The sequence below is a fragment of the Oncorhynchus kisutch genome, linkage group LG2, assembly GCF_002021735.2.
Source record: "Oncorhynchus kisutch isolate 150728-3 linkage group LG2, Okis_V2, whole genome shotgun sequence".
NCBI lineage: Eukaryota > Metazoa > Chordata > Actinopteri > Salmoniformes > Salmonidae > Oncorhynchus > Oncorhynchus kisutch.
The window spans coordinates 52,809,979-52,832,747 of NC_034175.2; the positions used below are offsets into that span (position 1 = coordinate 52,809,979).

At 43.5% G+C, this 22,769-nt stretch overlaps 1 protein-coding gene across 2 annotated transcripts; it reads right to left on the reverse strand.

Moving 5' to 3' along the window:
- Positions 1-433: 433 nt before the first annotated feature.
- LOC109868214 (basic leucine zipper and W2 domain-containing protein 1-A) lies at positions 434-19,532 on the reverse strand. Of its 2 annotated transcripts, XM_020457650.2 has the most exons (12): positions 19,358-19,532; positions 18,549-18,622; positions 18,286-18,462; positions 9,023-9,117; positions 7,707-7,772; positions 7,212-7,347; positions 6,697-6,806; positions 6,155-6,325; positions 5,688-5,834; positions 5,325-5,463; positions 1,363-1,485; positions 434-1,139 (listed from the first exon to the last, which is right to left on the reverse strand). In XM_020457650.2, exons 2-12 carry the CDS (start codon positions 18,610-18,612, stop codon positions 1,108-1,110), a joined length of 1,260 nt encoding a protein of 419 aa, XP_020313239.1. In that variant the 5' UTR covers positions 18,613-18,622; positions 19,358-19,532; the 3' UTR covers positions 434-1,107. The 2 variants fall into 2 exon arrangements, 1 of the variants encoding a protein (XP_020313239.1); XR_004204186.1 differs by having other exon boundaries at positions 1,363-5,463; positions 19,358-19,489.
- Positions 19,533-22,769: the final 3,237 nt, after the last annotated feature.

The following is a 22,769-nucleotide window of genomic DNA, read 5'->3' on the forward strand; positions in this document are numbered from 1 at the left end:
TGAATTACCTGTTATTCCCTACCTCAGTGATATTCAGGTGTTTTGCACCTTGAATTACAGTCTCACCCCTGCTCTTCCTCATGCATGACAAAGCCATAATTACCATTTAAAGTGAGGAGAGAAGTTGACCTCCCGAGTTGGATTGTCATTTTGTACCTTCCACACCAGGAGTAATGCCCTACACACCTTGAATAATGTTACTCTTGTCAGGTATTTTGGATTATGTGAAGGTTAGGTTAACTCTACATGTGTACACTATGTCTATATGTAACAAGCCATATATATATTTTTTAAATCCTTCATATTTTGCAGTTACATCGACAAGATTTCTATTCCCCAACTTTCTATAACTGCTGCAGAGGATCATTTAAGAAGCCTAATGAGAAAAGACTTCAGAATGACAAGCTCAGAGAGTAATTACACAAACACTGAAAACTAGTACTGAACTTTATTTTAAAAAGTCAAATTGATATCAGGGTAAAGAAATTACAACAATAACCAAAATTAAATCTAGAATCTGGCACAGTGTTACAGAAGATGTCAGAGAGCGATTACAGTTTACACCACCAGCACCTTTTCAGTAGACTGGTAGCTAGAACTTCATATAGTGTGGACAAGAGAGTTCAAGCCTGACCGTTCAATTTAAAATCTGATTATCTGGACATGTCACACTGGCTAAATAAAAATACAAAAAGGAGTTAAATAGTGAGCATGTATGTATCAACCACTGGCAAATAAGAGTCCAACTGCAGTAAAAGATCGCTATGAATCATGCCAGCAGAATGAAGTCAATTTTAAAGGGAACATTCTTTCATAAAACACAGATACATACCAACAGAAGGGGCTGGGTGAGTTAAGGGGGTTGGTTTTAAAATGTGGCAACATGTCTTTCCCTTCAAATGAGGAATTATTAAGTGTGTCAAGGGAAAATCTATTCATGATTCTTACTATCCAGAAGTGTAAACTTTATAAGTTAAAAAAATGAACATGATGTAAAAGCCCTTAAATTACATCTAGACATTATGGTTGTTGAGGAGGTAGAATAGAAAAAAAGATATTACATTATTCTAAAAAATAAAACGAGCCTTGGATTTGGCTTGAGGTCTTTTAGTCAGCCTCTTCCTCCTCGGACTCAGATTCTGAAAAAACAGATAAGATTCATGTCAACTGCATGTACAGACAAATGTGCTATGGTGAATACAGACAAAACTACATGCTCAGTCACATCAGACAATGGGACTATCGCCTATTTTGAAGGCGAGGTGGTTATTGTACCTACTATAGTTGAACTGATTTTCAGTCGCTCTGGATAGGCGTCTGCTAAATTACTCAACTCTAATGTAAAACGTAAGCCATGCTCACCTTCCTCCGCGTTCTTGAGCCACTCCACAAACTTTTTCATCTGTTCCAGGAAAACACTTCTTCCTTTGGCAACGTGGGCCTCGGTGTACCACTTCAGAATGGCCTCCTCACTCAAAACATCCGCTGGGAAAAATAAATCAACATGATCATCACAAACCAGCAGGCATCCCGGGATAAAGATGCCATTATGGCCACTTGGCAAAGACAATTATGCCCAACTAAAAAGTGCTGATGTGAATCTGCTAGGCAACCTTGCTTTCAAAACACGAACGCAAAAATTTGCTTAGATTGGCCGAAATGTTAGAAGTTGTATTTTTCCATAGACACCCTGTGTTTTATTCAAATCAACTATATGCACCGTGCTTGTCTGATACCATAAGCACACAGTCTGATGAAATCATTAAGAAAGACTGCAATTGATTTGATTGTGCTGGGCAGGGCTCAGACTTGCTGCGCAGTGTAAAAAAGAAAAATGACAGCGAGTGACTGGGGCTAGCATCCGTTGGTCCACTCTCCTCCCTGCTGGAGTGACCACCACAGAACATCAACAATGTTTATCGCACTGTCAGTGTTGCTGAAGCTGCAACATAATTACAGCCATCTGACAAATGATCGGTTAATGAAATCCCCCATTTGTTTAGGAAAAATATTCCCTATTCCCTCAACCCTTTCTCTCTTTAAGTGACAAGTATGCGTCACATGCACATGACCAATAGGGCCTGATGTATAGCATATCATAAAATCACAACAAATCAGTCATGAACTCAGAACACAGTAACAAGTGACATCAAAATGGAAGCAGAGGAAATTACAAACTAGAAACGGGGGAATGTTTACTGGTTGCTCAGGAGGTAAAGGTGAAGTCAGACATATGGAATAAATTTGACTAGTTGTGGAAAATAGTGGCGATCAAGAAAAAGTATGTAAGAAGCAAGCAATGCGTGCATATTATGAGTGCCAAACAGGAATGGTTAGATTACAATATAACTCTGACCGCTTGGAACAATGTAAACACTAAATAAACGTACCAGAGAGTTGGTTGTAACATTGTTTGTAAAGCTTCATTACAGTAAAGATTAAAAACAGATGCATGCATTTGTGAACGCAATTGACAAAATGGAACGGTTTATTTATCGTGTACGCTAATTATTCAAGTGTCGCTTTATTTTATTTTTAAACGAAAATGCTTGATTGCATTTCAAATCATGAATGACTCGTATGCTTTGTGATGACAAACAAATGACTGATACAGTAGTCTGTAGAAAGTATTGAAATATAGGCCTAAGAAAGATACAGTATTAAGACTAAACAGGATGCACTCTAAGGCCCAAATCTCGATGGTGGTTATACAAGGCTGCTATACTAAGTCTACTAAATGATAATGATCATAATAATGCGACCCAGAAAAAGGAGGGTTATTAAAAATAATTTGACAATTTGGAACAGCGTAAATACTAAATAAAGTGTAAGTAATATCAGGAAGGCTGTTCTAACAAAAAAAAAAAGGATAAAGCCTTAATTACAACAAAGCAAAGATTATAAAACAGACGGATTTGTGAAATAGTTTAGCCGACATGGTTGCGTGAGGCTTGGTGCTCGCATAATCAGTAGGCTATTAAACAAACACTCAAACAGTCAACAGAAGCAGGACCTGTCTTGTAGATATACACACACACTACATGACCAAAGGTATGTGGAAACCTGCTCTCTGAACGTCTCATTACAAAATTATGGGCATTAATATGGAGTTGATCACCCCTTTGCTGCTGTAACTTTTCTGTGAAGACTTTCCACTAGATATTGCTGCGGGGACTTGCTTACATTTAGACACAAGAGCATTACGGAGATCAGGCGTTTAGGCCTGGCTCACAGTCGGCGTCCAAATCATCCCAAAGGCGTTTGATGAAGTCGAGGTCAGGGCTCTGTGCAGGCCAGTCATGCTCTTCTACAGCGATCTCAACAAACGTTCTGTATGGACCACGCTTTGTGCACAGGGGCATTGTCATGCTTAAACAAGAAAGTGCCTTCCCCAAACTGTTGCCACAAAGTTGGAAGCACAGAAATGTCTAATGTCCTTGTATGCCGAACCATGAAAAACAGTCCCAGACCATTATGCCTCCTCTACCAAACATTACAGTTGGCACTATGTATTCGGGCAGGTAGTGTTCTACCTATATCCACCAAACCCAGATTCGTCCGTCGGACTGCCAGCTGGTGACGTGTGATTCATCACTACAGATAATGCGTTTCCACTGCTCCAGAGTACAATGGCGGCGAGCTTTACACCACTCCGGCCGATGCTTGGCATTGCACATGGTCAACTTAGGCTTGTGTACGGCTGCTCGGCCAAAGAAACCCAATTCATGAAGCTCCCGACAGTCAGTTCTTGTGCTGACGATGCTTCCAGAGGCAGTTTGGAACTTGGTAGCGAGTATTTCAACCGTGGACAGACGATTGTTTACGCACTACACGCTTCAGTGGTCACGTTCTGTGAGCTTGTGTGGCCTACCACTTTGCGACAGCCGTTGTTGCTCCTAGACGTTTCCACTTCACAATAACAGCACTTACAGTTGACAGGGGCAGCTCTAGCAGGGCAGAAATTTGACTAAATTATTTGTTGGTGGCATCCTATGACGGTGCAACTTTAAAAGTCACTGAGCTCTTCAGTAAGGCCATTCTACTGCCAATGTTTGTCTATGGCGATTGCATGGCTGCGTGCTCAAGTCTATACACCTCGCAGGAACGGGTGTGGCTGAAATAGCTGAATCCACTAATTTGAAGGGGTGTCCACATACCTCTGTATATATAGTTTATATGGATGTTATAAAGCCAGGCACATTTAATAGTTAGGTCTATAATCTATAGCCTAGTTCAGTTGGTGTTTCCTCTCTCCTCACTTTTCTTAGTCAATTAAGGCAAGGGCTGTTTTATCGTCTCCTAACTCCGCTGCTGACTCTGCCACATTGTTCCCAACACCAATATGCTCATGAACTTTGCTATTATACACATAGCAACATGGTCTAGAAAAAGTCGCCAATTCAACAGTGCACTTATGTTTCAAAACCGCAGACAGCGACTGCTATTAAACGCGGGAGAAAGAGCATTTGTTATAAGATAATATTATTTGTATTGGTGTTGCACCATTGTCCTTAACCATGTACAATTTCAGTAGCACATGTCTTAGAGTGATGGACTGAGCCATCCCTACAGCCTCAATGGATCAATCCACTCAAACAAGTGCAAATCAAACAGATGTCTTGTACACCATGAAACATGATTTTCTTTTGCTACTGATCGACATAACAATTATCGGTCAACCAACAGCCTGTCGCCTAAACAATCAACTTAATGGGGTCAGCCCTAGTGCATATAATGTCCCATCTCTCATATTTGGAAGAATATAAAATAATTCTAAAACGGACCACTGACCCTTCAACATTTTCAGGTGGGCTCAGGTTGGCTGAACAAAGCGGAACAGAAAGTGAAGAAACTATAGCAGTATTTCCACCTCTTTGGCCATGGATTCTGCTCCACTTGGCAAAGCCGAAGAGGAACGCCCATTTTTCATGGTAGTCAACGCAGATCTCGCTTTGATTAGCACAGCGGGAAGGTTTTGGCAGCTACGGTCAATGCGAGGTCAGAAGATGGAATCAAAGCTCACTGGATAGAAAGATCCAAGGTCCCTCCCTCAGACATTCCCATCCAATGAGCTTTGAGAGGGATTGGGGAAACAAGGACGGTGGACGCAGACAACGCTGTTCACTGTTCTCCTTCCCTTTGTAAGTAAGTAGGCAAGCCTTGTCCGAGCCAGAACAACCCATAGGTGCAGGAGCCTATGTCCGGTTTCTGTAGTGTAAGGCAGCTTGATACACAAGTACACTCCCTGGACAGGAACCTAGTCTGTCGCAGCGCCCTACCCCCAATCCATCTCCTTAATGCCGAGTGCCAAGCATCACTTTTACCTTTGTAGAGCAGGACCACAATCTTCTGGAAGGAGTTCATGAAATGGATGTTGTCATAGCAGTACTCCTGCATCTTCACCAGCAGCAGGATCTCAGAGGCTCCCTGGGATGTGAACGCCTTCAGCAGTGGGCTGTATTGCTGTGGCGAGACAGGGGGAGTTTCCATGAGTCACAAAAAACAAGCTACAACATTACCCTCGTTTCAGACACATTTTGGTGCACCATGTGCCTATGCTGTCTGATTCCATGGCTGATTGTGAGAATCCTGCAGAGAAGGTGAACTCAAGTTTCTCTCCACACAACTCATATTTGGTAAGATGGGGAAGTGATGGCTCTGAAATCAGTGCAAGCCAATCAGCTCACCTTCAAGTGTTTGATGGCTTGTTCTGTAACCAGCTCCTCTTTCTTGTTCCACTCCACATAGCTCATAACGCTGGTCCACACGATGCCGATCATGGTCTGCTCTGAGATGTTGTTTTTCTTCATCTCCTCCCTGGCTGAGGCAATGATCTGGAGGGAAAGGAGGGAATGAAAGTAAGTCCGTAAATAAGAAGTGATTCTGGTTATTGGGCATTTCATGTCCATCCCATGCTAACAAAATAAATGAGGATTCATAATCGAAAACTATCCTTCAACACAGAGGCTGCGATCTGATTCTCCACTCCAAGTGTGCACAAATTCACTTCCCATGCTAAAACCAATCCAATGCGTCTAAATCAACTAGGGACAATGAGAGCAAGTGCACCCTTAAAGGGTTAAGGGTAGGGAATGGAACTCAGCCAGAGGAGAGCTTCTCCAGCTATCAGCATACAGCCAGGCTTTGGACTCACGTCTTTGAAAGCATCCCCGCGTTCCATCTGTTCCTGGAGCTCCTTCTGAAGCTCCTTACGGGACCCAATGGCCTGCTGGTTCCTGGCAAAGTCTGACAGCTCCTTGAGTCCAGCATCTGTGAAGTACTTAGAGAAGTGCTCACAGCTCCGCTTGTTGGCAGGAAACAGCTCCTGCAAGACAAGGTGAAGAAACAGGCTTAACGACACAGAATTAAGTAGAACGTATGCAACTATATTGCATCTTTATGGTTAAGCCCTGTCCAACTAAGAAGGCTTCGCCGTTGGCTCTCTCAATTAATCTTTCCTAAATACCTTGCATCCACTTACCGCCTCATTATGAATGATTATGAGGTCAGAGGGTAGGGACCATACAATTGAGAAGGAGATAGGATGCGAGGAATCAAGGAAAGACAGAACCTTTCTATTCCGAGAGCTCCCTTTTCTTAATACCCTGCTACCCAATGACTATTTTACACTGAGCCAAGGAAAGCTAGAATGGCTTCTGATTGGACATCACCCACATGATTGGTGGTCTCACTCACCAGAAGCCTGTTATCCATCCCGACCTTCCGGAGACTTCCGGCCACAGAGTTGATGTCCTTCTCATGGATCCAGGATTTGAAAAGTTTCACAGCAAAGGCTGCAGAGACACCTTTGTAAAAAATAAGACAGGGGAAACCATTTATTTTAAGCCCACCAGGTGAAAAGCCAGATTCCACAGGACACGATTCCAGAAGTTTTACAAGTCTGCCCAGTAAAAACACACACGGATTGTTGTATGAGACAAAACCATAAATATGCCCTAAGTAAATTCACATCTTAAGAGTGAATGTTTGCAACTTTCATTTAACTTTACATCCCTACAAGTCCTTTTCACAAGTAACTGGACATGAGCGTGTAAGTATATAGTCTGGTTTCTCCAGACACAGATTATGACTTGTCCTAGATTTAAAATAATACTCAATGGAAAATCTCTATTGAAAGTGATTTTTAGTCCAGGACTAGGCTTAATCTTTGTCCAGGAAACCTGCACTATTGAGCTGGCACTGCTGCACACCTTCTTTGACGAGGTTCTCGTTGTAGAGGCTGTTGAGGATAGAGGCTGAGATGTTGCCGTTGGCTAGCAGGATGCCAGTCAACATGGCCAGCTTGTTGCGCTCAGACTCAGTGAACCCCTTTAGGAACAGCAGCAACTGCACAGGAGATAAGAGGGAAACACAAATACTGAAACTTAGAATACAATAGAATGCTAGCATAAGGATGGAATACCATAGATTTCTGGTATAACACTACGGAACATAAGGCCTAGAATTGAGAGAATTGCATATTCGAGAACAAAATGTCTAATGCCAGGCTCAATAATGTAATCCTTCCCGACGTCTATCAAGACTGTATCCCAAATGTCACCCTATTCCCTTTATAGTGCACTATTTTTTACCAAAGTTTGGGAAGCAGCAATGAGTTGAATAACTATGACAACAGAAAGATCCAACAGATTTTAAAAAACATGCGTCATTTTGAACAATGCTGCACAACAAGACAACATTTTTACCTTCTTGATCTCCTCTTCGAAACCTTTCTCCAGGTACTTGTAGCGCCTGATAAGCTTGTTGAAAACCTAAGTAACGACAGGGAAAACAGAGTAAGGGCCGGTTTTCCAAAAGCATCTTATGGCGAAGTTAATTGTTGGAACCTTCGTAGGAGGCTTTTCCCGAGTGGCGCAGCGGTCTAAGGCACTGCAGCTCAGTGCTTGAGGCGTCACTACAGACAGCCTGGTTCAATTACAGGCTGTATCACAACCGGACATGATTGGGAGTCCCATAGAGCGGCGCACAATTGGCCCAGCGTTGTCCGGGTTTGGCCGGTGTAGGCCATCATTGTAAATAAGAATTTGTTCTTAACTGACTTACCTAGTTACATTTAAAAAATAAATTGTTTAAGCTGAGCTGATTCCCAAAACCATTGTCACTAAAGTCACACTTAACTACACCACCAGTAGAAGAGCTTTGTTACGTTAGATGTTTTTAGCCCCCCCCCCCCCCCCCCCCCCCCCCGAGTCACTTTACACATGGCTTATCCGTCTGTGACCACCGATAACTTCACAACGAAGTTGACTACAAATACAATTGTTACAAACAAGCGAAGGATAAAAAGAGGCTTCAAATGAAAACCGAGATGACTGCATTAAAAGATAAATAGCCCACCTAAAGTATAGGTTACATACCCTATATACTGTATTTTAATGATATTGAAAACAATAATCCTTTTCATTCAATTTAGCTACCGTCTCATTTTCACCTCAAAATATTTCATGTTTAGCCTACCATGTGTGCAATGATGAGCAAAATCTTTATTTAGTGCATTATTATAGGGTAAGCCCTAGGATAAGCTGCCTCAATATTTGCAGCCATAGGTGATAATCTCTCTTTAGGACCTGATCCAGTGTTAGTCTTGTGGAATAATTACAATGTTAAGGTAAGATCTGAATGGAGAAAGCTGAACCGAGAGCAGCACTGTCTTTCGATCCTATCAGTATTGACACATGCCTCAACACCGCACTACGTGAAAGTTCTCTCGGAGTGGTGTTTTGGGAAACAAATGTTACATCTTCAGAAGTTGTAGGAAAGATGCATGGTTAAAACACTTGTAAGCCAAAGTTACATCGCTATCGGGAGACCTGTCCCAGATCTGTAAATAACAGACCAATGTTAATCCAAAGACTGAAATCACTTGTATCATAATCAACCTTTTCCTTCAGTAGAAAAGGGGTTTGAACCACAGCTACTAATGTAATAAAGAAAAACAACTGAAAGCATCATCATATTCAGCTCTATTGCTAAACCAATAAACTCCATTGCACAAGTGTACCTGAGCATAAGCTTGCATGGTCTCCAGGTCTTCTTGAGCTGTAAAGAGACAGAACTCTGTACGGGTCAAGTCATCTGATAAGGTACCCCCTGGGGCTGAAAAAGAAGAAAACAGAAATGAAGGTTAGGGACCAGCTGAAATTTACACATTTGTTACCCGGAGGAAAGTGGGGAGGGTCATGCTTTTTCAACTTCAGTCAGGGGGAGGGTTATTTATTTATATAAACACACACACACTTTTTTAGTTCAGGGGAGGGTAATGTAATTTGTAATCGATTAAATGTCAGTATTGGTCAGCATTTGGGAATACTGGTATTGAACTTGACATGAGCAACTTTGGTGTACAACGCTGTTCTCGCTCACTCTCCTCGCTGAGCCCAGCTGGGTGGGCATTTCGCTTTTACCCTTCCATTGGCTGTTCGATCAGTCCCTCTGTGCTTGGCATATCTAGAACGTGGGTGTAGAGTATCTGGTAAATAGCGCATGTAGTGCGCAACAAGAACAGTGGTAGAAATGATGCAATCAAAACTGGGAACTCGGAAATCTCCGACTAATGACTTCAGTGTGTTCAAGACAACTGGGAACTCAGAAAAAGGAGCTCCGACTAGGAAAATCTTTGGGGCTCCCGGGTAGCGCAGCGGTCTAAGGCACTGCATCTCAGTGCAAGAGGTGTCACTACAGACACCCTGATTCGAATCCAGGATGAATCACAACCAGCTGTGATTGGGAATCCCATAGGGCTGCACACAATTGGCCCAGTGTCGTCCAGGTATGGCCGGTGTAGGCCATCATTGTAAGTAATTTGTTCTTAACTGACTTGCCAAGTTAAATAAAGGTTACATCTTTTTGAACAGTTATAAACTCGGAATTCAAAATCAGAAACTAAAATCAGGCCTCTATCTAGAGCTCTGACTTTCCAGCCTGAAGATCGCTGACATCGTGATTTGGTCTTGTTTAGTAAACAAAGTAACAAATGAAATAAAAGGACAATGACATGGTACTAGTACTCCCTGTATTTAGCCGAGTCAGTGTGCAGGGTTACAGGTTGGTTGAGGTAATTTGTACATGTAGGTAGGGGTAAAGCGCCTATGCATAGATAAACAGCAGCAGCGTAAAAAAATGGGGGGTGGAGGTCAATGTAAAAAGTCTGGGTGGCCATTTGATTAATTGTTCAGCAGTCTTACGCCTTGGGGGGTAGAAGCTGTTAACCTCTTGATCCTATGGCTGAATACTGCCCCCTTTGGAGGAAGTGCGTGCCCATAGTAAACTGAAAATATTTTTCCAAAATTGCTAATATATGCATATAATAATTATTATTGAATAGAAAACACTCTAAAGTTTCTAAAACCGTTTAAATTATGTCTGTATGTAAAGCAGAACTCCCAGGGCAGCCTTTCTTCCAAACACCCTCCTCTCAACAGCAAAGTTGGGTCAACTTTGACGTCATCGCCCCCACCCTTCCCAACCAGCTACGGATCCAGGAATAGTTTCTGTGTGTTCAGCGCGATGTCTGCTTTCAAATGACGCGTCCTTTGTTAGAATCTAGCGCGCCCCGGTTCTTTGGCGGGCGAAATCATTCGGGTCACGCGGAAATACAGGCACTCTATTGCGCGCGCCGGACACTTTTTCCATGAAGCACCAATTGATGTCGGTTTGTCTGTTCGCGCTGATCTTTGTTTTACACGATTAAAGCATCCTAATGCTCGATTCTGCACTTAGTTTGACCAGTTTAGTCGACATATAATATGTAATTTTGAAGTTTTGATGCGCAAGAGTGCGGGACCAGAAGTCATTTTGGGTGCATTTCAGCTGAAGCTGTTAGCATATGCTAATACAGAGACACACAACTTGAAACCAAACGATGTATTGGGTAAGTATAACTCCTTCCTCGTCTTCTGATCGAAGAACATCAAAGGTAAGGGAATATTTATGTGGTTCATTTTGGGTTTCTGTGCTCTCCAAACGTAGAGGAGACATACAGCTAATATCTGAGCGCCGCCTCATATTGTAGCCTAGTGAACGAATTCTGTAACGTTAAAAATAAATGTAACACAGCGGTTGCATTAAGAAGAAGTGTATCTTTGTAACTATATGTAGAACATGTATATTTAGTCATGTGTATTGCTTGTTATCTGTCGGAGCTATCATAATTTCTCTGGACATTTGAGTAGCATTTTTCAAAAATCTTGTCATTGTAAACAGAGATTTATGGATATAAATAGCATATTATTGAAAAAAAATTAAATGTATTGTATAACATGTCCTATTACTGTCACCTGATGAAGATTTTCAAAAGGCTAGTGAATGATTTATTTTTTAATCCTGCTTTTATAATTTTATATTTTCAGGGACAAAATGGCCGCCTCTTGTCTTTTGTTTCGGTGGTGGTCTAATATAAATGTGTGGTGTGTTTTCGCCGTAAAACATTTTAGAAATCTGACTTGCTGGGTAGATGAACAAGGTGTTTATCTTTCATTTGAGCTATTGGACTTGTATAGGTATGGTAATGAGCTGAGCCTGTAGTCACGCTCCCGGATCCGGTATTGGTAGGATCAAGAGGTTAAGGAGCCTTTTGGACCTAGACTTGGCATCCCGGTACCACTTGCCATGCGGTAGCAGAGAGAACAGCCTATGACTTTGGTGACTTGAGTATATTACAATTTTTTGGGCCTTTGACACCGCCTAGTATATAGGTCCTGGATGGCAGAAAGCTTTGACCCAGTGATGTACTGTGCCGTACGCACTACGCTCTGTAGCGCCTTACGGTCGGACACCCGAGCAGTTGCCATACCAGAGGGAAATGCAACCGGTCAGGATGCTCTCGATGGTGCAGCTATATAACTGAGGATCTGGGGACCCATGCCTAATCTTTTCAGTCTCCTGAGGGGGAAAAGGGATTGTTGTGCCCTCTTCACGATTCTTGGTGTGTTTGGACCATGATAGTATGCTGGTGATGTGGACACAAAGGAACTTGAAACTCACGACCCGCTCCACTACAGCCCCGTTGATGTGAATGGGGGAGTGGTCGACCCTCCTTTTCCTGTAGTCCACGATCATCTCCTTTAATTGCTCACGTTCAGGGAGAGGTTGTTGTCCTAGCACCACAGCTGGTGCACGAAATCTAAGGAAGTCTCGAGATTTTGCTCACCTGGAGTGTAGTGTGATAAATTGCAGGCCACACTACTTGCCTAGAGAGTTTTCAGCTATACTTTTCATGGCTGTTTATTTACCACCACAGACAGATGCTGGCACTAAGACCACACTCAGTCAGCTGAATAAGGAAATAAGCAAACAGGAAGCCGCTCACCTAGAGGCGGCACTCTAGCGGCCGGAGACTTTAATGCAAGGAAACTTAAATCAGTCCTACCAAATTTCCATCAACATGTTAAATGTGCAACCAGAGGGAAAAACATTCCAGATCACCTGTACTCCACACACAGAGACGCGTACAAAGCTCTCCCTCCATGTGATAAATCCGACCACAACTATCCTCCTGATTCCTGCTAACAAGCAAAAATTAAAGCAAGAAGCACCAGTGACTCTGTCAATAAAAAGTGATCAGATGAAGCAGATGCTAAACTACAGGACTGTTTTGCTATCAGACTGGAACATGTTCCGGGATTCTTCCGACGGCATTGAGGAGTACACCACATCAGTCAGTGGCTTTATCAATAAGTGCATCGAGGACATCGTCCCCAGTGACTGTACGTACATATCCCAACCAGAAGCCATGGATTACAGGCAACATTCGCACTGAGCTAGAGCTTCCGCTTTCAAGATGCGGGACTCTAACCCGGAAGCTTACAAGAAATCCTGCTACGCCCTGCGACAAACCATCAAACAGGCAAAGTGTCAATACAGGGCTATGATTGAATCATACTACACCGGCTCCGACGCTCGTCTTATGTGGCAGGGCTTGCAAACTATTACAGACTACAAAGGGAAGCACAGCCGCAAGCTGCCCAGCGACACGAGCCTACCAGACGAGTTAAATCACTTCTACACTCGCTTCGAGGAAAGCAACACTGAGGCATGCATGAGAGCATCAGCTGTTCCGGATGACTGTGTGATCACACTCTCCGTAGCCGACGTGAGTAAGACCTTTAAACAGGTCAACCTACACAAGGCTGCTGGGCCAGACGGATTACCAGGACGTGTGCTCCGGGAATGTGCTGACCAACTGGCAGGTGTCTTCACTGACATTTTCAACATGTCCCTAATTGAGTCTGTAATACCAACATTTTTCAAGCAGACCACCATAGTCCCTGTGCCCAAGAACAAGGTTGGTAATGGCTCACATCAACACCATTATCCCAGAAACCCTAGACCCACTCCAATTTGCATACTGCCCAAACAGATCCACAGATGATGCAATCTTTATTGCACTCCACACTGCCCTTTCCCACCTGGACAAAAGGAACACATATGTGAGAATGCTGTTGATTGACTACAGTTCAGCGTTCAACACCATAGTACCCTCAAAGCTCATCACTAAGATAAGGAACCTGGGACTTAACATCTCCCTCTGCAACTGGATCCTGGACTTACTGACAGGCCGCCCCCAGGTGGTGAGGGTAGGGAGCAACACATCTGCCTCGCTGATCGTCAACACTGGAGCTCCCCAGGGGTGCGTGCTCAGTCCCCTCCTATACTCAGTACTGTTAACCCACTACTGCGTGGCCAGGCACGACTCCAACACCATCATTAAGTTTGCAGACGACAACAGTGGCAAGCCTCGAGAGCATCACTGCTTGGTACGGCAATTGCTCGGCCTTTGACCGCAAGGCACTACAGCAGGTAGTGCGTACGGCCCAGTACATCACTGGAGCTAAGCTGCCTGCCATCCAGGACCTCTATACCAGACGGTGTCAGAGGAAGGCCCTAAAAATTGATTCCAGCCACAGACTGTTCTCTCTACTACCGCATGGCAAGCGGTACTGGAGAGCCAAGTCTAGGACAAAAAGGCTTCAACAGTTGTTACTCCAAGACTCCTGAACAGGTAATCAAATGGCTGCAGGAACTATTTGCATTGTGCCACCCCCCCCCCCAACCCCTCTTTTTATGCTGCTGCTACTCTGTTTATCATATATGCATAGTCACTTAAACTATACATTCATGTACATGCTACCCCAATTGGGCCGACCAACCAGTGCTCCCGCACATTGGCTAACTGTGCTATCTGCATTGTGTCCCACCCACCAATCCCTCTTTTACGCTACTGCTACTCTGTTCATCATATATGCATAATCACTTTAACCATATCTACATACTACCTCAATCAGCCTGACTAACCGGTGTCTGTATGTAGCCTCGATACTTTTACAGCCTCGCTACTGTATGTAGCCTGACTTTTTACTGTCATTTTATTTATTTTCCTACCTATTGTTCACCTAATACCTTTTTTTGCACTATTGGTTAGAGCCTCTAAGTAAGCATTTCACTGTAAGGTCTGTTGTATTCGGAGCACATGACAAATAAACTTTGATTTGACAATGCCTGGTCTCTGACCTCCCTATAGGCTGTCTCATTGTTGTCGGTGATCAGGCCTACCACGGTTGTGTCGTCAACAAACTTGTGGTTGGAGTCGTGCTTGGCCATGCAGTTGTGGCTGAAAAGGGAGTACAGGAGGGGACTAAGCATGCACCTCTGACGAGCCGCCGTGTTGAGAATCAGCGTGGCGATATGTTGTTACCTACTCTTACCACCTTGGGATAGCCCGTCACGAAGTCCAGGATCCAGTTGCAGAGGAAGGTGTTTTAATCACGAGGTCCTTCGCTTAGTGATGAGCTTCGTGGGCAATATGGTGTTGAACGCTGAGTTATGGTCAATGAACAGCATTCTCACATCCTTTTGTCCATGTGGGAAATTTAATTAAAACATTTAATTAAAATACAAGTTTCTATGAAAAAAAATGTAGGTTGGTATCATTTGCAGTCATCACTATGACAACAAACACAACCTGAAGCGCTGAATATGGTATGAATACAGCTGTAGTTCTCAACGATGGTTTGAGTTGATAGAAATCACGACTGCAAAATTGATAGCCTACTACGGGATTTAATATTCCCTGCCATTTTGTTTAAATCATAATAATATAATATACACTGCTCAAAAAAAAAAAGGGAACACTAAAATAACATCCTAGATCTGAAGGAATGAAATATTCTTATTAAATACTTTTTTCTTTACATATTTGAATGTGCTGACAACAAAATCACAAAAATGATCAATGGAAATCTAATTTATCAATCCATGGAGGTCTGGATTTGGAGTCACACTCAAAATTAAAGTGTAAAACCACACTACAGGCTGATCCAACTTTGATGTAATGTCCTTAAAACAAGTCAAAATGAGGCTCGGTAGTGTGTGTGGCCTCCACGTGCCTGTAAGACCTCCCTACAACGCCTGGGCATGCTCCTGATGAGGTGGCGGATGGTCTCCTGAGGGATCTCCTCCCAGACATGGACTAAAGCATCCGCCAACTCCTGGACAGTCTGTGGTGGTGGATGGAGCGAGACATGATGTCCCAGATATGCTCAATTGGATTCAGGTCTGGGGATCGGGCGGGCCAGTCCATAGCATCAATGGCTTTCTCTTGCAGGAACTGCTGACACACTCCAGCCACAAGGGTCTGAGGATCTCATCTCGGTACCTAATGGCAGTCAGGCTACCTCTGGCGAGCACATGGAGGGCTGTGCGCCCCCCCAAAGAAATGCCACCCCACACCATGACTGACCCACCACCAAACCGGTCATGCTGGAGGATGTTGCAGGCAGCAGAACGTTCTCCACAGCATCTCCAGACTCTGTCACGTCTGTCACATGTGCTCAGTGTGAACCTGCTTTCATCTGTGAAGAACACAGGGCGCCAGCGGCGAATTTTCCAATCTTGGTGTTCTCTGGCAAATGCCAAACGTCCACAGGTGGGGGTTGTGCTTACAGCCCAACACCGTGCAGGACGTCAGGCCCTCAAACCACCCTCATGGAGTCTGTTTCTTACCGTTTGAGCAGACACATCATTTTGCAGGGCTCTGGCAGTGCTCCTCCTTGCACAAAGGCGGAGGTAGCAGTCCTGCTGCTGGGTTGTTGCCCTCCTACGGCCTCCTCTACGTCTCCTGATGTACTGGCCTGTCTCCTGGTAGCGCCTCCATGCTCTGGACACTACGCTGACAGAAACAGCAAACCTTCTTGCCACAGCTCGCATTGATGTGCCATCCTGGATGAGCTGCACTACCTGAGCCACTTGTGTGGGTTGTAGACTCCGTCTCATGCTACCACTAGAGTGAAAGCACCGCCAGCATTCAAAAGTGACCAAAACATCAGCCAGGAAGCATAGGAACTGAGAAGTGTTCTGTGGTCACCACCTGCAGAACCACTCCTTTATTGGGGGTGTCTTGCTAATTGCCTATAATTTCCACCTGTTGTCTATACCATTTGCACAACAGCATGTGAAATTTATTGTCAATCAGTGTTGCTTCCTAAGTTGTCTTTCGCCGACTGGTCGAGCACCGATACACACTACCAAGTGCGCTATTTTTCAGATGTGGTCCTACTGGAGTTACACAGCAAGAGCGTCACTGCTATTAGCTTCATACTATGGAACGCCGTTTGGGTCTTTGCGTGTCAAAAATGATACAGTAGCACTGTCAAAGCTATACAAAAAAAGTCTGTAAACAAGTTAACACCGGCCATGAACAATACCGCATTGGTAATAATGCATAATTTAATTGACCGCAACTTCTGGGGTAGCTAGCTTTAGCTTGGTAGCTAGCTAGCACCAATAGAACCAGCCTGAAAACAATGACCAGTAAAACCTGCAGTCATTTTCACTATTCTAAGAAATGATTTAGGAATCCATGTACGCAAGTATTAGCCACTTGTTTGCCTATTGAAATTGACCTTCAGTTCATGAAAATAAATATCTAGCCAGCTAATTAACCCTGTTGCCCAAAGCTAACGTTATAAGCAGCCAGCTAGCTTCATCTGGCTAGTGACGCTCGACCAGACAGAGTTTTGTGTTGTGAAGCTAGCCACAATAAGGATTAAACACAATAGTGGAATTTGCGGGTTGCCATAAAAAGTAATTGACAGTGATGCAAATTAATACAAATAGTATAATTATGTTTTACTTATTTTGAAGGCTAACCGCAAAGTCCACTATTGTGGCTAGCTTCACATAGATGGGTCCGACCACCATTAATCAAATAGGAACTGTCTTATTAGGGATATTTATTTTATTTTAGATGACGACACCTAATTATATATAGTTAGCTGCATGTTTATGGGAAATAGCTAGCTAGCTTTAAAAAAAAAAAAGACCAGCACTGTAGGTGCGCGAGACAACCTTACCAGCATCATAGCATACATATCGATGAATAGTTGTGACATCTGAATTACAAGTGATAGTGTAATCAATGTGTAATAACAACATAAAAAAATGTATGAACGCGTTAAATTATTATGTGAAGTGCAGTCATATTCAGGTCCTGATTGGTCAACAAGCTTATTTGACGTGCATCTTTTTTGAGACGCAAGACCCAAACGGCGTTCCATAGAAATCCTGAGAATGAACCGACTGAACAAATGAACAGCGAAAGAAATAGGTTTTGATCATGTTTTACTGGTAATGGGGACATACGCAAATGCCAACAAAATAACTTTTTAGGTTAGTGTGGTGTGTGTAACCTATATTTAACTAGGCAAGTCAGTTAAGAACAAATTCTTATTTACAATGACGGCCTACCCCAGGCCAAAGCCGGACGACGCTGGGCCAATTGTGAGCTGCCCTATGGGACTCCCAATCACTGCCGGAAGTGATAAAGCCTGTATTCGAACCAGTGACTGTAGTGACTCCTCTTGTACGGAGATACAGTGCCTTAGACCGCTGCGTCCACACGTGTGTGTATTAACTATTTAACTGAACTAGAATGCTTAAAAGGCCGCAAAAAATGTTAAATATCAATATCGTTTTTTTGGCAAGGCAAATATCGGAATCGGGCAGAAATGTAATATCGGCGCATCACTAATATTTTCCTCAGGGGGAGGGCCATCCACTTTCATTTCAGAGGTCCGATTATCTCCAGGTATCCCTCAATATAAATAACGTTCAATCCCTTTTTATATAGACTTTCACACAAACACACTTTTGTCCATTCTATTCAATTTTCTCCTTACCTAGCATTCCATTTTATCCTTATTTTTCCAGCACCTTACACGAACATGCTCTTCCATTCTATCCTTACCCAGCATTCCATTCTATCCTTACCCAGCATTCCGCCAGCCACCAGGATGTCGAAGAGTGTCTCAGCATAGCGGCGGTAGTCAAGCTTGGCACCAGAGGCATCAAGAAATTTCGCAACAGCGTCGAGATCACTGCCAGTTTGGTTCAGACCTTGTACAATGGTTTCCTGAAACTGAGTAGGGTCAAACACCTTCTTTTCATCTGTTGAAAGATCGATGTATTCATTAGGGACACAAATCATACGTTTTTTGCCAGTCATGATAGTAATACATTCAGTTTACACCCACCTCTCTTCCTAGTTTTAAAACGCTGGCCTGTAAGCGTTGGCTTCTGAATCTTTTGATTACTCATAAAAGACACCCTGAATGAGAATGAGAAGAGGGCATTATTATTATAGCTGAAAGATAAGCTAGTTGTCTGTAAGTCAACACCACAAGATATGTACAAGTAGGATTGACAGGTGTAATACTTGACAAGTCAGAACCCCCATGGCAATGTTATCCATAACACACAACGTTGGCAACTGCTGTTAACGAGTTTAGAGCCATATGGCTCCGCAGTCAACTAACTTTAGCTAGCTAAATTTACACCATCAGCTAGTTAGCTAGCTAACGCTGGCTACATTATGGCTTGTTACAAGTAACTACCTAGCTAGATAGTCAAATAGATATCATAGGCTGAACATGCAATGATAACTTGAAAAAGTAGTTACCACGCTACTTAGCTAGCTATTTCTCAAGCGTAAGGCCTGCGGGCTGGCTAGGTACCCCGGTCTCGGAGATACAATCCATTTATGGCCAGTTCGCTAACTAGCAAGTAACTGACGAAGTTAACTGCTAATCGGCCTGAAAAATCAACAAATACCACCATCTGTAACATATTGTAAGGCTAGCTAGTTACTACTACTATAAAGACATAACGTTACATGCCATGCATGATTGACAATTAGCTAGCCAGAGTAAGCAGGCTAACGTTAGCGAGCATGGCTGCTAACACGTAAGCAAACGTGCGCAGGCGTCTAATAAACCTGATTGATTTAGCTAGGTACTATCGAAAGTATGCCAGTTAATTCACATTTATTTTATAAACTACTTACCGAAATCAAAGTTACTCTCAAAAACAGTCGAAGAAAAACAACGAACGTTACTGCGACAGAACTGAACTGAATTCTCTGGCTGTGAAGCGGCTGCGCAATCTTCTTCTTCTTCTTTGGAATTTAAGGGCGTTTGGCATCCATTAATTAAAGGTGCATTAACGCCACCTACTGTGCTGGAGTGTGGGCCAGCGACAGGAAGGAACTAAATCCTACTTGCCAGCCGGTCATTATTATATATATCTATTTTTAAATGTAACCTTTATTTAACTAGGCAAGTCAGTTAAGCACAAATTCTTATTTATAATGACAGCCTACCAGGGAACAGTGGGTTAACTGCCTTGTACAGGGGTAGAACAACAGATTTTTTACATTGTCAGCGCAGGGATTCAATCAAGCAATCTTTCGGTTACTGGCCCAAAGCTCTAACCACTAGGCTACCTGCCTAGTGTCTAGATGTGATGCAGCTTTTGTCAAATTGACATCAAAAGTAGATTTTTTTGTGTGTGCATTTTAGCTAACCCTGACCTTAACCTAATTATCGAGAGTAAGAAGAGGGTGCTGATGGAGAAGGGCAACATCTTAAACCGGCTCTGACACATGTTGTATGTGGTAGGGCTTGCAGACGATAACGGATTGCAAAGGGAAACCCAGCCATAAGATGCCCAGTGATGAAGAGCACCCAAACGAGCTAAATGCCTTTTATGCTCACTTCGAGGAACACTTTGTCTTGCATGAAAGCCCATGTTGTTCCCGGATGACTGTGTCTGTGCCAATGTGAGTAAAACTTTTAAACAGGTTATCACTCGCAAGGCCGCTTGGCCAGACCAAGACACGTTATCAAAGCATGCGCAGACCAGCTGGCAAGTGTCTTCACAGACATTTTCAATCTCTCCTTGTTCCAGTCTGTAATTCTAACATGTTTAAAACTCACCACCATTGTCCCTGTTCCCAAGAACTCCAAGGTAACCTGGCTAAATGACTGTCACCCTATAGCACTCTGTAATTATGAAGTGATTTGAAAGGCTGGTCATACTACACATCAACACCATCATCCCAGACACACTTGGCCCACTCAAATTCCCATACCGCCCCAACAGATCCAGAGATGACACAATCTCAGTTGCACTTCACACTGCCCTCTCCCACCTGGACAAGAGGGAAAATAACTATGTGTGAATGCTGTTCATAGACTACAGCTCAGCGTTCAACACCAGAGTCCCCTTCAAGCTCATCATCAAGCTAGGGACCCTGGGCCTGAACACCTCCCTCTGTAACTGGATCCTGGACTTCATGACAGTATGGACCCAGGTGTTGAGAGTAGGCAACAACACCTTTGCCATGCTGACCCTCAACACGTGGGGCCCCTCAAGGGTGTGTGCTTAGTCTCCTCCTGTACTCCCTGTTCACTCCAACACCAACAGCCTACAGGGAGGCCAGAGAGTTGACAGTGTGGTGCTATGACAACAACCTCTCCCTCAACATCAGTAAGACCAAGGAGCTGATCGTGGACTACAGGAGAAAGAGGGGAGAGCACCACCCCCATCCTCATAGACAGGGCTGTAGTGGAGTGGGTCAAAAGCTTCAAGTTACATGGCATTCACATCATGAAGGACTTAACATGGTCCACATACACCTGCCTCTTCCCCCTCAGGAGGCTGAAAAGATTTGTCATGGTTCCTCGGATCCTCAAAAAGTTATACAGCTGAACCATTGAGAGCATCTTGACTGGATGCACCAATGCTTGGTATGGCAAATGCACCACTCTCGATTGCAAAGCACTGCCAGCCTGGTTTCTCTTAAAAAATCAAACAAAAAATTGGAAACTATCTATTGATTTTCTACTCAAATCATGTATCCCCCTTTCTCTCATACAGCTTCTCCATCTCTCACTCTCCCTCTCATACTGCACACACTGTACCAACACATGTCCAACTGTTTCAATTTCCTGTTAGTAATCACATCTTCCTGATGGATACCTTCCTATTAAATGTAATGACTTGTTCAGCTGGCTGTGTCCTACCCTAAATAAGCCTAGTGAAGATGGCCTCTTCTTTTCAGTCTCATCCTACAATCCTACCCTCCCCTTCTCTGTATTTGGAAGAGATACCTGCCCTTATTGTCTCTATTCCACTGCCCCTGCCATTCTGCACCACCAATGTTCATATCAGGCCTTTTGCCTCTGCCTTGCTCATTGAAACTTCAACGTTCACCTCCCCACCGCTAACGGCCTATTTAGCCAGTACATCAGCTGCCTCATTTCCCTCCAACCCCACATGGGCTGGGACCCAAGTAAATCTCTGTATGTACATCTGTCTCACCCGGCCATGGGTTTGTAGTACCTCATACAGCAGGTCTTGTCTGCTACGTGAGCTAAAGGACTGCAGACTCATCAATACCGCACATGAGTCAGAGCCAGTAGTGATGTGTGGGTAAAATCCATGGGAAGCCAGAAAAAAAAGCCATATTATAACCTGTGTTGTTTGCTCTATAACCTGTTAGTTCATATACCTTGCGACCATGATATATACAGTGGGGCAAAAAAGTATTTAGTCAGCCACCAATTGTGCAAGTTCTAACACTTAAAAAGATGAGAGAGGCCTGTAATATTCATCATAAGTACACTTCAACTATGACAGACAAAATGAGAAAAAAAATTCCAGAAAATCACAGTGTAGGATTTTTGAATTTATTTGCAAATTATGGTGGAAAATAAGTATTTGGTCAATAACAAAAGTTTATCTCAATACTTTGTTATATACCCTTTGTTGGCAATGACAGAGGTCAAACGTTTTCTGTAAGTCTTCACACACTGTTGCTGGTATTTTGGCCCATTCCTCCATGCAGATCTCCTCTAGAGCAGCGATGTTTTGGGGCTGTTGCTGGGCAACACGGACTTTCAACTCCCTCCAAAGATTTTCTATGGGGTTGAGATCTGGAGACTGGCTAGGCCACTCCAGGACCTTGAAATGCTTCTTATGAAGCCACTCCTTCGTTGCCAGGGTGGGTTGTTTGGGATCATTGTCATGCTGAAAGACCTAGCCACGTTTCATCTTCAATGCCCTTGCTGATGGAAGGAGGTTTTCACTCAAAATCTCACAATACATGGCCCCATTCATTCTTTCCTTTACAGTCGTCCTGGTCCCTTTGCCCCAAAGCATGATGTTTCCACCCCCATGCTTCACAGTAGGTATGGTGTTCTTTGGATGCAACTCAGCATTCTTTGTCCTCCAAACACGACGAGTTGAATTTTACCAAAAGGTTCTATTTTGGTTTCATCTGACCATATGACATTCTCCCAATCTTCTTCTGGATCATCCAAATGCTCTCTAGCAAACTTCAGACGGGCCTGGACATGTACTGGCTTAAGCAGGGGGACACATCTGGCATTGCAGTATTTGAGTCCCTGGCGGCG